Genomic DNA, 17,143 nt, shown 5'->3' on the forward strand with positions numbered 1-17,143 from the left:
AAAGAAATATTTTCTTTTGTCTGTTCTCATTCTCCCATCACTCAATTTGAGTGGATGTCCTCTGGTTCTGATATTGCATGAGAGGGAAAAGAGCTTCCCTCTATCCACTTTATCCATCCCCTGCATAATTTTAGATGTCTCACTCATGTCCCCCGCCCTTAGCTGCCTTTTCTCTAGTCCAGGGGGTCTCCAAACTATGGCCTGTGTGCCACATCCAGCCAGCCTTGCCTTTTCATCCAGCCCAGGCATAGGAAGAGGAGGGAGGGGGGACCCAAGCAATCCCCCACCCCTGCTGTCTTTGCAGAAACAGCGGGGGTGGGGGATCACTTGGGTTCTTTCCCTCATTAGGGCCGCAAAAATATGTAAAACATGATGTGGCCTTCATACCAAGATGTCTGGAGACGCCTGCTCTAAAGAGCCCCAAATGCTGTAGCCTTTCCTCATAAGGCAGGTGCCTTAACCCAGTAATCATTTTAATTGCTCTCTTCAGCACATTTTCTAGTTTCATTATGTAATTTTTGAGGTGCAGCAACCAAAATTGTACATAATACTTCAGGTGCGGCCTTACCATTGTTTTGTACAATGGCATTTTAATGTTGGCTGATTTCAGTCCCCTTTTTAATGATATAGTGGTGCCTTGCTTAACGATGTTAATTCGTTCCAGCGAAATCGCTGTAGAGATTCCATATACATCCAATCAATGTATTCTAAACAAAGTCTTGATTGGGTCTGAACATTGTGACTAAGCATGCCCAGGAACAAGTATTTGCTAAAATTTGTTGAGATGGTCAGCTAACGTCTAACAACAGAATTTCATCTACAGCAGCTTAGTATCCATATTTCTTTAATGGGCCTTGTTTCCCAGGCAATTGCTGCTTCATGGCGCAGTGGTTAAAACGCTGTACTGCAGCTAAAACTGTGCTCACGACCTGGGGTTCAAATCCCAGGTAGCCAGCTCAAGGTTGACTCAGCCTTCCATCCTTCCGAGGTCGGTAAAATGAGTACCCAGCTTGCTGGGGGGGCAATGTGTAGCCTTTATAATTAAAATTGTAAACCGCCCGGAGAGTGCTTGTAGCGCTATGGGGCGGTATATAAGTCCAATAAATAAATAAAATAAATAAATATTCCTCAATGTGGAAATACGTAAACTATAAATGAGCTCCTTCCAACTCCCACATTTGTTACCAACTTGTTTTACGTGCTCGTTTTGTCTATTGTGTTGTAAAAAAGGCTGCTTAAAAATACGTAAATATTATGTGGCAAAACCCTATGAATATATTCTAAATTATGCTTCCTTTCCTTTTGAAGGGCCACCAAGAATGTATGATTATGTCCATTTCCTCAATTCAGTTTTCCCCATAAAGGAATTTAGGTACCAACTCTTCTGTGTCATGTTTCAAAACAAAGTAAAACAAACTGTTGCCATTTTTTGTCCTTTTTTTATAGGTTGGCTACCAAGCTGGGAGCAATGGCCAGCCCCTGCCTACTCAGTACATGAATGACCTGGACAGTGCCTTAGTTCCAGTAATTCATGGAGGGGCATGCCAGCTGAGTGAGGGCCCAGTGATAATGGAGCTTATCTTTTATATTCTGGAAAACATCTCATAAGAGGACTTCATTTTCTGTTCAGACCTGTTCCAGCAGCAGTTGTATCTGAATCATTTGCACTTTAAAACTGGAAAATTAAGCTTTTTGTTAACACTATTATGAGGGGTGGGAAGGGGTTGAAAACAGTTATTCCATAATTCTGAATTGTCTATGCATTTGTCAACAAACCGGATCAGGGCAGCTTCTATACTACAAAATGGCTATGCTATCTTTGCAGCTAATATACTTCTGTTACAGATTAGAAACAATGGTCATGTTTTAAGACAAGTGCAGTCATGTATTCAGTGCTCAAACGGGTGCAGAAATCACTGAGGAGTAAATAAAAGAAAACAGTGTCGATGTTTAGTGTGTTTAGATGAACTTATTCTGAAGAAACAATCAAGACCTCTATTCTGACCTCATTATACTGCCATTTATGGTTAATTTCTCTAGACATGTAGAAAGTATCGTTTACATTATTCTGACCGGATTATTGGTCAAAGTACCTCCAAGACATGGCAGGATATTCTACAAAGAAGTACAAAAAGAAAGCAGCATGACGGAGGGTACATTTTACATCTGCCCTGAACAAAGCAGCACTCTCTCTAAAGACTGTATGTAAATGAAGCTTGCAATTCTCTGTGTATAAATAGGATAGTTGTATCTGAAATTTCTTTATATGTGAAATTGTCCCCTTCAGACTGATAACTTGGCAAATATCTGCCATTCTAAATTTTGTTTCCCTCTTTGAATTTTGAGTGGGTGGGAAATTGTCACAGGCATGAGACTTGTTAGCCTTAAAGAGCAGTTACATGGAATAGCTGTTCTGTGTTGAGCTGGTCCTGCTTTTTGTAAAAAAAGGAATCTTCTTTCCTGATCAGTGTGCACTCTACTTACATTATCCCTACCCATTAGGCCTGCACTTATGTAACACTTTATAGTAGCAGCACCACTTTAAGCTAGACTCTGAGAACTATTAACAATTTGGCTGCAATTGCATGTTTCGCTTTCACTCGAGGCTGGAAAGCTTGTGCTCTGCCTCACCAAAAGACACCCTTTGGCAGGATGGCAGAGTGAATCTTCTTGCTACAGCATATGAAGCTGGCAACGAGAGCAAGCAAAAGACTGTGAACACATTCCTAGTAAAGCTATTGTCCACCCCTGAGAAACCAATAACCAGTGGGGAAAAACTGTCCAAAGAGCAAGAAGGCAAATGTAGCCTTTCAGCAGACACAACTGCTGCTTTTTATAGAGGCTGCCACCTATGTGCTAGGACTTTTTTAAAACACAGGCCTAAGTGGGGGCATGTAGGCTTTTAAAGGAAAGAGTAGGCAGTTGTGGTGGATATGTTAAATTGCATTAAAAAAAGCAATGCAAGCTATGATAATGAACTTTTATCTACAGGTAGGAAACTATATAGTTGGCACTATATCGGTTTCATTTTTGAGCCAGTTGTTAACTGCTTGCCTGAGATTAGGAAAGACTCTCCTAACAACATATATGGGAAACCTCCAACTGAAGCCTGGGGGAAACAAGGATGTTAGATACCAGTCCCAACTTCAAGCCCAAGCAAACGTAGCCTCATTTAAAAAATGGGAAATGAATCAATGACCAGCTAACTATCGGTACTCTGCTGCCCCGAGTAGACTTTGTCTAGGGGGGGCGGGGTACAAATCCAATAAAAGTTAAAAAAAAAGTAAAGTATTCTGGAAGCAGCTCTTAGGCCATGCTGAGCCTGCAAAAGGTGCTCAATATTCTGCCACAAGAGATGGGCCAGGCACGAATAAGCACCTGTGAAATCTTCCGTACAAAAAGGACCTTTCTGAGATGTTTAAAAGGGTTTGCATTTCCTGTTCTTTCTTTTTCTTGCATATAAACTCAAGTTGCTTTTCAGACTGCCCTCCATGACATCATACAGTTTTACTGGCAGGACTGTTCCCATCTGTTTGAACCTGCTATTTAGCTGCGGCAGAATTGTACTACAAGAGAAAGCATCCCAGTTTCATCTCTGAATAAATGTTTTCAATTACTATATTGCATTAAAGTTACTGATGGGGGGGAGGGGAAGCTGACTGAATTTTTATTCCACCTTACCCTGCAGAAAATCATTGGTTTGGGTTATGTTTGTGCAAAATGCTATTGAGTGACTGGTTTGCTTCAACCATAGCCTTTAAAATGACCTTAAGATTACCATATTGTTAAGAAATGAGTACTTGTTTCAAGAAAAATGTACTTTTAAAATTCAGTTAACACTACAAAAGACTGCATATTATATTTTTATTTTCAACATGTAGTTTTGTATATTAAATTTATTAAAATTAAAAACCGAATACTTTATTGTCTCCATCCAATTAAGGCAGAAACAAATGCTGCCTGCATGGCAGACTTAGCTCTATGAAGTTACACAAGTACTGTGGAAATCTCTTGCAACTCTCCAATGTAGATAAGACCATGAAATTGGAGAAAAGACAAACAATTATAGAAAACAGGTAAGAGCCTCATGTTATTCCCCCCCCCCCGGCAATTTGTTAAGTATTCCAACTTGTCCAAATAAAATCCTAGATGTTATGATTCTGGAAATCTTTGAGCAGTAAAACCTTAGGTCTGCCTCAGTTTTAAAAAGCACAAAGACAAAAGCCAATTAAAGAAGTGATTTTATCGGGAATAATACAGGCCTCAAAAGGTCCATGCTAGTTATTATTGTAGAGCAGCCATTCTCAACGGGGGCCATATGATTCGGTCTGTATTTCTTTCATATTGTGGTTATCGCCATGGCCAAAAAAAAAAAGGTTGAGAATGGCAGTAAGGGGTGAGTGTACTCCTACAGAAGAGAGAGATGTAACAGTACCTTATAAAATCCTTTGTTGCAGGAAGTGTGAGAAGATATGCATGCTATTAACCATAATAGGTGTGTAACTGAAATCCTCTGAATGAAAGAACAGGGTTTATTCCTTAGCTGGGAAACACACAATCTTATTTTCAAGTCACATGATCAACATCCACTGTTGCCGTACATCTTAGTAAACTGCTATCAATTAAAACAAAAAATTGCCAACTCCTGCAAACATGCCATTTCTTTGCACACCAGCAGTTAGTTAACAGGTAACATTCATGTAGTACCAACACTATTAGTCTCAACAAGGCTTAAGATAGGTTGACCTATCTCTGTGAATCAGTACCTTCATTCCTAGTAGTAGACTTACAAAGCTTACCAACTCATACTATATGATAGTTATGAAAATAAAGATGTTATGTTCAGTAGTGCATTCATTGAACATCTTTGGTGCTAGCAGAAGCTCTATGTGTACAAAGTCCACTCTGCAGCTTCTAGCATTACTGGATCTGTAGTGAAGGGAGGCAAAATAGAATGTAGGTTTAGAGGAAGAATTGAGGATAGCACAGCAACAGTAGATAATAAACAGTGAAAGTCTGTATACATTGTAAAAGTGCAATTTCTGTAATGTGCTCTCAAACGTAACAATTTACAGCCAGTCTTTAAATAAAAATAGTAGAAGTAGTACAATTTCAAAAAGTGACTTATAAGAGGCATGTTCTGTGTGTAAAAGGAAAGAGGCCACTAACACTCAAAAAGGATTTCTTCCTATGGTGGAGATATGATTATGGTGATCCCCTTCTGTAGGTTGATAATTTGTGAGAGAGGAGATTGCTTATAGTCTTGTTAGCCAGTTTAAAAATTTGTAGTGAAATAAGCAAAATACAAATGCTTTATAACAAACCTGTTTGATAATTAGCAAAAAAAGGAAATAGCTCTCTCTCCTACACAGAATATATAGAAAAGAGGTACTCTTACCATAGGAGAAACTAGTGCTCAAGGACCAGCCAGTTTTCTGTAATTGTTTGAAGATCTTGCCCACTAATTGGCTCCCTGAGTCTCACTTTTACTTCTAGTTTCCCCCCAGTTGGCTTCCTGCTATCCAAAACCTAAACATAAGTAGATAAGATATTATCACTGAAGATGCAGTAGGATTTTACACTTTTCTTCAGTAGCAGACCGGCGCTCGGAGACCATTGGTAATGGCGTGGCTAAAAAATCTTGTAAATAACTAAAATAAGTAGGAGTACTATTACAAGCTGAATATCTTTGTTTAGTGTTCCAGTCAGCAAGGATGTCCTTCTCTATGATACTCATTTTCATTTCTCACATCATTTTCACTCCAAAAGTTAAATTAACATTGCTTAGCCTCTAGTCACACTCAGTGATTAGGCTTCTTTTCTTATAAATGTTCTTCATCAGATTTATCTATTGTAGCACACTTTTAGGTTTCCTTGTCTCATGCAGGGCTTCCACTTATCTATATAAGTACCACACTCATGTTGAACAATGGAAATAGAAAGGAGGTAAATAGTAATTTTTAAACAACCCAAATGCCCCTGAGAAACACATCTACACTGAATAAACAAACAGCAGAACCTATACCTACAAGGACAAAATTTGAATAACCTACTCATCCCATTACATACATATTTCAGGATATAGCAGGCACATAAGTTACCAGAAAAAGAAAATAAAGTTGGCATGTCAATAATGGCACTGGTAGAATCACTGCAGCATATACTGTTGTGAAAAACACTTTCAGAACAGACAAGTGTACAAAAAAATGGGGGAAATCTTTATACTTTACTACAGATTATATCGCAAACAAAACAGACACTGTACCTCAATTATTTCTCTAATTTCACATTGAGATTCCAGTTTGTCCAGTTTCAAATGTGCTGCACCCACTTGCTTGTCACTCCTGAAGAAGGACCTGGAGAGGGAGAGTCATTTATTTATTTATTTATTTATTTATTGAATTTATATCCCACCTATCTAGTCAGTTACGACCACTCTAGGCGGCGTACAACATAAAATATATAAATACATGAATTATTATAAATAAACAGCTGCAATAAGATGGAAAACAAAGTGACTCAGAGTAAAGAGAGAAAAGGAAAACATCAGGGATTGACTGGAAGGGATTAGATAGGGTTAGCTGAAGGGAAGGCCTGCCGAAACATCCACATTTTCAGTTGTTTCTTAAAGACGCCCAGCGAGGGAGCCACGCGAATCTCAGGAGGCAAGTTGTTCCAGAGGCAAGGAGCCACCGCCGAGAAGGCCCGGTTTCTTGTCTTTTCCTTCCGGGCCTCCCTCGGCGTCAGGCTCCTCAGCCTCACCTCCTGGCTCGCATGAGTGACACGGGTAGAACTTGGTGGGAGTAGGCGTTCTGCCAAGTATCGAGGCCCTAAACCGTTTAGGGCTTTATATGTAAGCATCAGAACTTTGAAGTCAACGCGGAACCGAATGGGCAGACAATGCAACGCAGCCAGAATAGGAGAAATATGATGGAATTTTCTCGCTCCACTACGGAGTCTGGCCGCTGCATTCTGCACCACTTGGAGTTTCTGTGTCAACCTCAAAGGTAGCCCCACGTAGAGCGCGTTACAGTGGTCTAATCTAGAGATTACGAGTGCATGCACCAAGGTAGTGAGCGCCCCCATGTCGAGATAAGGTCGCAGCCGGGCTATCCGCCAAAGATGGCAAAAGGCAGAGCGGACCACCGACGCCACCTGTGTTTCCATGGTGAGCGCCGGGTCCAGATGGATCCCCAGGCTACGAACCCCACTCTTTGCAGCAAGGGTGGCCCCCCCAAATGAGAGAGTCTCCCAAGCCGCCAATAGTGGGAGCGCCCACCCTCAGTACCTCCGTCTTGTCTGGGTTCAGCCACAGCCCGTTCTCCTGCATCCATTGCAGTACAGTCTCCAGGCAGCGCTGAAGGGACAGAACGGCATCTCCTGTGGTTGGAAAAAAGGAGATGTAGAGCTGGGTGTCATCAGCATACTGATGACACGATGCTCCACACCCCGTGATGACCCCTCCCAGCGGCCTCATATAGATATTAAACAGCATTGGGGAGATAATTGACCCCTGTGGAACCCCACAATTGAGACTCCACGGGGCCGAGACACTCTCCCCAAGCTGAACTCTCTGGGGACGGTCCTCCAAGAAGGAACGGAGCCAGGCCAATGCCAGGCCACCGATTCCCAACTCAGAGAGCCTCCCCAGGAGGATACCGTGGTCAATGGTATCAAAGGCCGCTGAGATGTCGAGGACCACCAGCAGAGAAACTTTGACCCTGTCGGCCTCCCTGAACAGGTCATCACACAGGGCGACCAATGCCGTTTCTGTACCATGGCACGGCCTGAAGCCCGACTGAAATGGATCCAGGGCATCCGTTTCATCCAGGTGCGCCTGAAGCTGGTCGGCCACCACCCTCTTGACCACCTTGCTTAAGAAAGAAACATTGGCGACGGGCCTATAATAGCCAATTTCGTCCGCCGCCAAACTAGGTTTCTTCCTAATGGGCCTAATGAGTGTCTCCTTGAGGGCAGATGGAAATCTGCCCTCAAGGAAAGACCCATTAATTATTACAGTGGCCCATTCCGTTGTTAAAGGCCTGGCTGCTTTGATTAGCCAGGCCGGGCAAGGGTCAAGGGAGGAGGTGGTGGCACGGCTGAAAAGAGTCAAAAGTTACCGGGCAAGACGGAGCGCTGGACATCTCCACACGACTCACTGTATTCATAAAAGGAGAGCGGTCCCGGCGGATGGCCTCCACTTTAGATTTTTAAAATGCTGCAAATTGGTCCGGTGAAAAACTAGGGGGAGGCCCATCACTCAGAACAATTCCGGATAGGTCGCGCACTATACGGAATAATTCCACCTGCTGATTGAACGCTTCGCTTATCCGAAGTATGCTCGACTAGCAGCCTTTACCTTAGCCAGGTAAAGGTTAGTGGCAACCTTGACAGCTATCCTATTATAATTCGTCTGGTCCTTTCTCCACTTGCGCTCTAGCCGTCTCCTAACCCGCTTCAGCGCCTGGAGATCCTGGTTAAACCAGGGTGCCAGGTGGAGTCTGCATTGGAGAGGGCGTTTAGGTGCGCTCGTGTCTACAGCCCTAGCCGCGGCGGCGAACCAGCCGTCAACCAGAGCCTCGACAGGAGCGCCAGCCAGGTCAGTCGTAACACCTCTCATGGCATCCTCAACACAACAAGAGTTAGATTTTTCTGTTAAACACACCGTGGAAAAACCATAAAAGAACCTGACACGCTTTATGGATATAAAAAATCCTTCCTGATCCATTTATTTCAAGAAATCCAAGGGTAGGTGATAAAGTGCTTTTGTCAACAGAATTAATGTAACAAATCCCCCATGCTGGAAGGAAAAATAAGACAAGGGGGAAACTCATCCACTGCATAAATGTCCAATCCTGACACATATACATATTGCCTACTGTCATACAGAAGTCAGTGACTGGACAAACACAATGAGAACTGCATTTAAAGGAATAGCCCATGTGTAAAAAAAGTGCTAGCAGGGGTAGATGTGTCATTTTGTTTAGTGCTGAAGAAAAGCTACAGAGACAACAGTTCGACCTGGAAATAATGGCAATACAGAATAGTTTCATAAAGGTATCCTCCTGGGAACTGAAACAAAAATATAGACTGTGCTTTCCACATGCCCCATTTTCAAGTAAGAGTCAACTAAAACAGCTTGCATAAGGTATAATGGCATTTCTCATAGTGTCCATCAGGAAGATATTTACTGAAAATTATTTTGTTTGTTTATTTCCTTTCTAGGCAACCTTTCTCCCAGTGAAGAGGACAGGTGAGCTCAACAAATCTTTTCCCAGTCCACTTTACAGTTTTCCTTCCTCACATTTTCTTCTCTGTTATAAGAGGCTACTGTTGCAAAGCTCACCCTTCTGAGCTCTTTTCCCTTCATGTGTGGAGAGAGAGAGAGAGAGAAGAGAATGCTTTGTTCTTAACTTCCAGCCTTTTTAAAGAGTGTGAGAACCGTGATAGGAGGCCTCCCATCAATCACCATTCTCTTTCCCCTCCATGCATAGAGAACTGCAGAAAATAACTTTGTCCATGGAAACACTCCAGATCCTGTTTTTGGCCAGTGTCCTTAGGCTACACAGAGGAGAAGGTGTGAAACCCTCAAGTGTTATGTTAAATTTAACCCATTTATTTCAGTTACTCCCAATGAGTTAAATTAGTGTATTTCCTTGCCACCATTTCCTTCTCCTAAGCAATAATGAAGCCTTATGTTGAACAATATTCAATAAACAGTGAATAAGTATTTTTATTACTGCACTGATGCTGGATTTAACAACCTTAAAACAACCACAACGAACTACTCTGTGTTGTATCATGACGATACATTATCACTTCTGACCAAAAGAGGGATTCCTTTCAATTTGCTGTTTTAATGCTGGCCAACTTAACCTGCCCAGTTGACAGTCATTGTTGAGATCTGGGTAAAAATGTTGACAGCTGCCTTCAAGGTTATCACTAGCATTACTCTGTATCCCCATGGTGTTTCATCAGAAAATAGAAGAAAGCATCACAAGCAAGAATCTACTGTATGTGTGGTGTGATGGTGGTGGTTCTGCAACACTCATCTAGGTATTGCTATGCTATGGGACTGTGGCGTGTCTAGCGGCATAAGTACCTTGGGCCTTGCAGGTATCTTGTGAATAAAACTGGTATACTTGGCAAGGAGTTTTTTGCATTCTACAGTGGACCAAGCAAACTACAAGTGAAAGAAAAGCCTTATCCACCACAAAGTTTAAAATAGGGCAGTCTTGTATTTTATCCACCTGCTGTTCTGCTTATACATACATGGAAGCCCGTACTCAAAAAGTCTGGCAGACTCACTTTGAAAACTAGACATTTTTACATGAAATCCTTTTATGCTAAATCAAAATTTGTGAGCCAACTAGAATCAATAGACACCACTATTGATTAGAAAATTATTATAGCATGGTTAATTTCTGTGAAGGCTTCTTTTATTAGCAATTAATATGCTATTGTTGATCATGACTTCAGTCGTATAGCAAAATAATCCCTAACTCACAAAAAAAGTAACGAGATCCCTATAACAAAATCTATAACAAAGAGATATTCATGGCATTTAGCTTCCATAGGACATCAATGCAGAATCTATCCCTTCTTCAAACATGGAATTCCTAGGCACGAATCATAAGGCATTGCTTCCATTCAGCAGAGGGCACTGAACTGCTGTCTGTTTGGCATTAAATACTTACCCTTTGTGGAATACTTCAAATTTAATCCCTTTGGCTTGAATTGCTCTTCTGAAGCCTCTGTGATTTCGGTTAATGCTCAATTTGAACAGCTGATCATATTCTGGAAATGCATGGAAAAGTACAGAAGATATACGGAGCTGTTGACAGCATGCAGAATTAATCCAAAATCAAGTAGAATTAAGTGTCTGGTCTTTGTCGTCAGTTTCAGTTTGCCTACTTTTGCTTCATAAAATTATTACATAATGGATCTTTTACAAAAGCTAATTCTTTAACTTATAAGGATGAATTTGTTCTATAGCCTACGCTCTTAAAAGTGCCTCTCCCTATGCTAAGCACGAAAAACTTCAGTGAAGAATGTACTTCAGAGTGCCTTAGAACATAAAGTAATCCCTCATCTTATAAAACTGCAAAATGAGTTGCAAGCAATTAAGGGTCTGTTAAAATTTATTACACCATGCAGGAAAAATACTATGTGCTAAAATACAACATTTATATGTAATCAAACTACAATGGCCTAGAAATAAATTGAACAGATGAGCAATGATCCCAGCAAGTCCCTATATGTGTAAAGCTTTTGCAAGCCTGACTATGTCAAGAACAAATCAAGACTAATTTTATCTCATTTTTTGATCAGGTAACCTCCTTAGTAGATGGTGGGAACGTTTAAAAAACAAAACAAAACCCGGACACAATACTGTCCTATCTCTTGCTTGTGCAATAGCCCATTCTGGCTCAATAGTTCCTATGCTTGCAGAATTCAACTGTATTTTAATTTTTAATGTACAGTAAACTCCTCACACAAGCTCAGAAACTATCCAATCACTTGCATAATGGGCTTTTGCACAGGCAGGAGGACCAAACTTTTTCCCCTGTAATGTTTAGATTGAAGCTCAGTGGTATAGTGTAAAAGTATTGGTGGATGAGGCAGAGGACAGAGCTGCTAAGCCTTGAAACATATTCAGAACCTGAAGGGTCAAGGCCGGCCACAGTTGCCATAACTCAATATACACATACTTCCAAGTGCATAAACCAGCAGGTTCAAGTTCTTATTAGCTCCTGGTGAAAAACATCTCAAGTAGTGCTGAATTTACACACAAGCTAAGTAATCAACACTTTAGGGTCCCAAATTATGAAGAAGCTTCTAAATATAAAATACATAACAAATTTATATACAGTACTGCTGTATTATGTATTATTAAATGTCAAGTTTTACATAATATGCCTTTTCTGATAATGCTATGATGACTCTTAAATGTGACATAGTTTAATGCCTTAGCACTTCTTAATCTGGCCCTTATATCAGGTAGCAAGACAGTAGACATCTGACTGGAAATGACTTTTGAGAATCACAGGCAAAGCAAATTATATACAGTTAAATAAACCAATGGTCTGACTCAAGGCCAGACAACTTCATCACACAGAAATCACTCTGTTAAGAAACCCCAATTAGGAAGTCCCTACTGTTCTGAAACAAGCATTCATTTATGTTCTGCTATTATGACACATCCTTTTCAGCCTAGTTCTGAAAAGAAGACCCAAAAGGGACTCCCGCCACCCAAGAAAAGGAAACCCAGAGACTCACCTGGACAATTGGTGTTTTTAATCACAGATGTTTTACTTTTCTGGGCTTGCTCCTGTTATAAAAAAAAGCAATCATGCAAAAAGATTTTCCTGAAATACCTGCAGCAGTATATCGTTAATATTTTGCATGATTTTGATTTGCTTTTTGTTAGAAAAGTGACCCATACTGAGAGAGTAAACTGTACAATACCATACAAATGTTTGGAAAAGAAACAAAACAACCTGCCTGAGGGATGTTTTAAAAAATAAGCCAGACTCAACTGGGACACAGAGGGGCCCTTTTACTTTGATACAGAACAAGGGCTGATCTACGTTACCCCAGTAACTTTTACCTGCTTTCCTTAAGAAGGAAAAGAATAGAGAACATTAGAGTCCAAAAATGCTCCAAAGAGATTATTTAGCTTTTACAACATGACTGCTCTTTGTAACAGTTAAATCATTACAAGAAAATAAATTAGCTTCTACTCCCAAGCACAGTAGGTAATAACCCTAGGGACTGAACAAGGACAATGTGACCCAATTCCTGCAGCTGCTTCTAGAATATATCCTAGTTTTCAAGGAACAGAAGATTTTTCTCTTCCAGAGGCAACTCTTTCCCCCATTTGCTTCTTCAGCCTCAAATAATGCACATCATGAAGGCATACAGTAAATGCCACTCATGATATTATCTTCTCATATTCACACCTGTCTACTATGGTGAGGAACCCACCACCACTCTAGCTGCCTCCAGTGGTCCTCAGAGAAATGTGGAATTCTTATTCCTCCTCCCTATAAAGCCCAGGTTCCCTCTCCCTACGGTAACTGATCAATCTAAAGAAGGAGTTGAAAACATCAAATTACTTTGAGGACCACTTTTACATTATCCATCTACAAGCAAGCATTTGGCCATATTTAAAACTCCTTTTCAACTCACTCAGTTAACCCCTTTTTCTTCACAAGTGCCTTGTAGCACACACCTTACAGTCCTGAAACTTTCATCTTCCCCCTCCCACAAATCTCTTTGTTCCCAGGCTCTATTCACCAATATTTCCCTCATAACACCTTCTTCCCTTTACATGACCACTTGCTGAATTACAACAATACCGGGGAACCTCTGGCAAAACCCAGCCTTCTGCAGTTCCCCAGACAGGTACAGTTCTTCCTCCATAACTATATTGGCACAATAAATGTACATGTATCATCCATGTGTTATTTCTTGAAATGGTCACTAAACCTTATAAATTGTTATGTATGCACTGGCCATGAGGAGAATTATGTATTTACTGGTCCTCAGACTCATGCAAGCTATGCACAATGGCTGTCTGGATACAAAAAGCTGGAAAACTGGAACAAACTGCAGTGCATGCCTCTGAATCAAAGGGAGAGAAAGCAACAAAATATGACTCAAGCATTATTTCATCTGTTATTGATGGTTCTAGACATAGCAGTGAGAACAGGATGTGAACAAGAGGTGCTCTTTGAATGTCCAAGGAGCTCCCTATCATCAAAGTAGGGGATCTAACAAATCTCTAACGAGGCCTGGCCTGGTTCTGAACAATGAAAGGTTTTCTTTGAATAACCTCAAGCAATTTTCCAACAACCCAGGAGAGGGGTTCAGTGGAAGCCACTGCAAATTAAGACAATGAGCTATGCAGGAGAAACGTTTATAAACTCACCAAGTGGCTTAGGCAAGTGAACTACCCATTGCTCCAGTCTTTAACTATTACTCATTTACTCTGCAAGATTGTTTGGGGCATTACCAAGATCACGAGATGTGCTTTGGGCATTTGGGAAAGGCCCTCTATAAACCAGCAGTGGAGTCTCTTTGGCTTTCCAGAGGTTGTGCCTATAATTGCTAGTGCTGCTGCCATCAGCACTAGCCAAAGGGGCCAATGAGAAGGTTGTGGGATCTGTAATGCAAAATATTTGACTCAATAAAAGAAGCCACAGCCTTCAGTTTGCAAGATCTGAGAATAGTTGTTAATGATGGAGGTCATCAGCCCAGAGGGTTACTATACCATATTTTTTGCTCCATAGGACACACTTTTTTCCCTCCAAAATGTGGGGAGGAATGTCCGTGCGTCTTATGGACCAAAGGCAGCAATTTCGTCGCCGCTGGCCCCGTGGGGGGGAAGCATCGCAAGGGTCCGGGTGAGCCTTCCAGGACCCTTGCGAGGCTCCCCCACCCCCCCATGGGCCCAGCGCCAGTGAAATCGCCAGCTTCCAGGTGGGGGGAATGTCGCAAGGGTCCTGGAAGCTCACTCAGACCCCTGCGATGCTCCTCCCACCACCGCACGGGCCAGCACCGGCAAAATCGCCAGTTTCTGGGAGTGTTTTGAGGCTTCCCAAGCCTCAAAACACTCCCAGAAGATGGCGATTTTATCCCCCCTGACCCCGTGGGGGGGTGGGGGGAGGGTGGCAAGGGTCCAAGGGAGCTTCCCAGGACACTTGCCACGCTCCCCCCACCCCCCCACGGGGCCAGCCCTGGCGAAATCGCCAGGTTCTGGGAGTGTTTGGAAGCTTGATAAGCCTCCAAACACTCTCAGAAGATGGCAATTCTAACCCCCTGGCCCCATGAGGGGGTGGGGGGAGCGTGGCAAGGGTCTGAGGGAGCCTCCCAGGACCCTTGCCACGCTCCCCCCCTGCACAGGGCCATCACCGGCAAATTCGCCAGTTTCTGGGAGTCTTTTGAGGCTCGGGAAGCCTCTAAAGAGTCCCAGAAGTGGCGATTTTGCCCCCTCTGACCCCTGAGGGGGGCAGGGTGAGTCTCTAAAGCATCTTGGAACACACCCTAGGACCCTTTGAAGGCTCACGCTGCCCCCCCCCACTGGGCCAGAGGGGGGGAAATCACCAGCTTCTGGGACTCTTCTGAAGCTTCCCAAGCCTCAAGTCCCAGAAGCTGGCGATTTCGCCCCTTCTGACCCCCGGGGGGGGCAGGGCGAGCCTCCAAAGGGTCCTAGGATGTGTTCCATAAGATGGACCTCTCCATAAGGCTCACCAATTTTTAGGAGAAGAAAACAAATTATTTTTTCCTGTTTTCTTCTCCTAAAAATTTGGTGCATCTTGTGGAAAGGTGCGTCTTATGGAGCGAAAAATACGGTAAATCAGAAACATAACAAACCAGGTCTAAATGAAGCTAAATCCTTGAGTGTACTCACTGTGTTTGGGTAATGAAATTCAAATTTCACAAATGCATCCAAATCATTTGGTGCCACACCTGGGTAAGAAAATTAATTATATCAAGAATCTTGTGACATCAAGCACAAATTACTTTCAAGGCACCCTTACTTTTACCCAAAGTCTTCCAAAAGCCCCACCCAACTGCTGACTTTCAAGTATAAATACAAGACTGCTGGTGATCTCATGGAAAGTAGAAAGCCTATATTTGGAGATGCTCTTGCTTTTGCCCTAAACTGCTTGATAAAATTTTAAGGAATACAGGTACTCCTCACTTAATGACCGAGTTCCATTTTTATGACTCAGCTGTTAAGCAAATTGGTTGTTACATTGCTCCTGGCTGCTTTGAGCTCAGGCATTGGTCCTGGCTGGTTTGATGGCAGAATGAAACAAAGGGGATTCCCCATACTAGATAACTGGTTGTAAGTCTAAATGGTTGTAAAACAGGTAGGTTGTTAAGTGAGAAGTACTTGTATGATGTTCAACAGATTTCTAGCCCACCCACTGGTAGACAGCACTGCTTAACACCTCAGTGCATTTATACAGGATAGAATTAGTAGACAGAAGCCACATTCATTGCTGCTGACTCTGATCTACTTAAGGAGCAGCACCAGTACCAGATATAGCAATCCTTCTCCCATCATGTTTGAAGATCTACCAAGCCTCCACAGCAAATTGTTTGCTCTGGGGGAAATGGGAAATCTCTCACTCTCACCTAAAGGCTCCCTCAGCAGGAGTATCTGACAAGCAGAGATCTGCACACATGAACTTCAAAACAAGCCAATATTTTCTCTGAACTTAGAATTCACAGGTTGTCTAAAAACCTATATTAGGCAAAATCGTAAAAGATTGGAAGGTTTCATGTTGCTTTTACAAAAAGCACCAGTCAATCAAAAACTTCTTTAGATGCCGCTGCATGCTCGTTATCAACTACCTGGTGGAGCTGGAAGATTTATTCCTCTGACAATGATGAGGTGCATTTCAGTGCTACTGAGTTCAGAAAATATCCTACAAAAGAAACAAAAAGAACCACTGAATCATTCTAGCCATCCGATGCATTCCATACTCAAAAAAAAAAGTTAAGAAGGAGGGGTGGCAAGAGAGGAGAAGAGTGCTTGAACTGATCGTGTAACTGGCAATTTTGCTGGAAGCCCCATATTTTCTTTTAATGCTTAACGGCTCCCAAAAATAGCCACAGAAGTAACTGGAAGAGTTCGGTTCTATTTAGAAAATCTACTTCAAAACTTTGACAATCCATATTAAGTCCAAAGAGCTAAGAAAGGATCTGTAAAGTTCTTCTGTAGGCAGAAATAAGAAAATCATACCATTTTCACTGTTGCTTGTATACAATCAACCTAAATGTAGCTTTCTATACCTTACAATTTTAAAGGTTCTCTCTTCAAAATGATGGCCTGGGGGATCAAGTCCTTGGGCCTGGGCAAGCCGTAAAATGTCCAAATCCTGTTTACAATTCTGAGCCAGCTTTTCAAACCTGAAATACAATGCAGAGAAACAACATTCAGCTTAACAGAAAAAAACCCGTAGTGATACATGCCTGGAGTCAGTTGTTCTAGCAATGAGCAAGAGGGTCTCAACCACATTGCTGAACTGACAGACAGCAGTAGACTGGACTTCATTTGAGACTGGCATAATAACTTAATGCCAGAGGTCAACAGCAGAGCTGGGTTCAGATTAATTTCCATTACTGA

At 42.0% G+C, this 17,143-nt stretch overlaps 2 protein-coding genes across 6 annotated transcripts in view; one reads left to right on the forward strand and one right to left on the reverse strand.

Moving 5' to 3' along the window:
* Nucleotides 1-3,912, forward strand: part of ZFYVE9 (zinc finger FYVE-type containing 9) — a 68,640-nt gene extending 64,728 nt beyond the window's left edge. For all 4 annotated transcript variants that reach the window (XM_020788115.3, XM_072997621.2, XM_078392885.1 and 1 more), the window contains one exon: nucleotides 1,447-3,912. In XM_020788115.3, coding sequence (XP_020643774.2) covers nucleotides 1,447-1,608 — 162 coding nt within the window. In that variant the 3' untranslated portion in view covers nucleotides 1,609-3,912. The remainder of the gene's footprint in view (nucleotides 1-1,446) is intronic.
* CC2D1B (coiled-coil and C2 domain containing 1B) overlaps nucleotides 3,851-17,143 on the reverse strand; it is a 42,262-nt gene continuing 28,969 nt past the window's right edge. Inside the window, exons 18-25 of one of the 2 annotated variants that reach the window (XR_012086401.2) lie at nucleotides 16,810-16,926; nucleotides 16,369-16,442; nucleotides 15,416-15,474; nucleotides 12,280-14,167; nucleotides 10,698-10,797; nucleotides 6,266-6,356; nucleotides 5,399-5,529; nucleotides 3,851-4,929 (exon numbers count right to left, since the gene is read on the reverse strand). Coding sequence is in view for 1 of the 2 variants with exons in the window: in XM_020788116.3 (XP_020643775.3) it covers nucleotides 5,410-5,529; nucleotides 6,266-6,356; nucleotides 10,698-10,797; nucleotides 12,280-12,331; nucleotides 15,416-15,474; nucleotides 16,369-16,442; nucleotides 16,810-16,926 (613 nt within the window). In the remaining variant the exon portion in view is untranslated. The remainder of the gene's footprint in view (nucleotides 4,930-5,398; nucleotides 5,530-6,265; nucleotides 6,357-10,697; nucleotides 10,798-12,279; nucleotides 14,168-15,415; nucleotides 15,475-16,368; nucleotides 16,443-16,809; nucleotides 16,927-17,143) is intronic. The other variant, XM_020788116.3, reaches the window with a different exon arrangement.

Source organism: Pogona vitticeps, chromosome 4 (assembly GCF_051106095.1).
Source record: "Pogona vitticeps strain Pit_001003342236 chromosome 4, PviZW2.1, whole genome shotgun sequence".
NCBI lineage: Eukaryota > Metazoa > Chordata > Lepidosauria > Squamata > Agamidae > Pogona > Pogona vitticeps.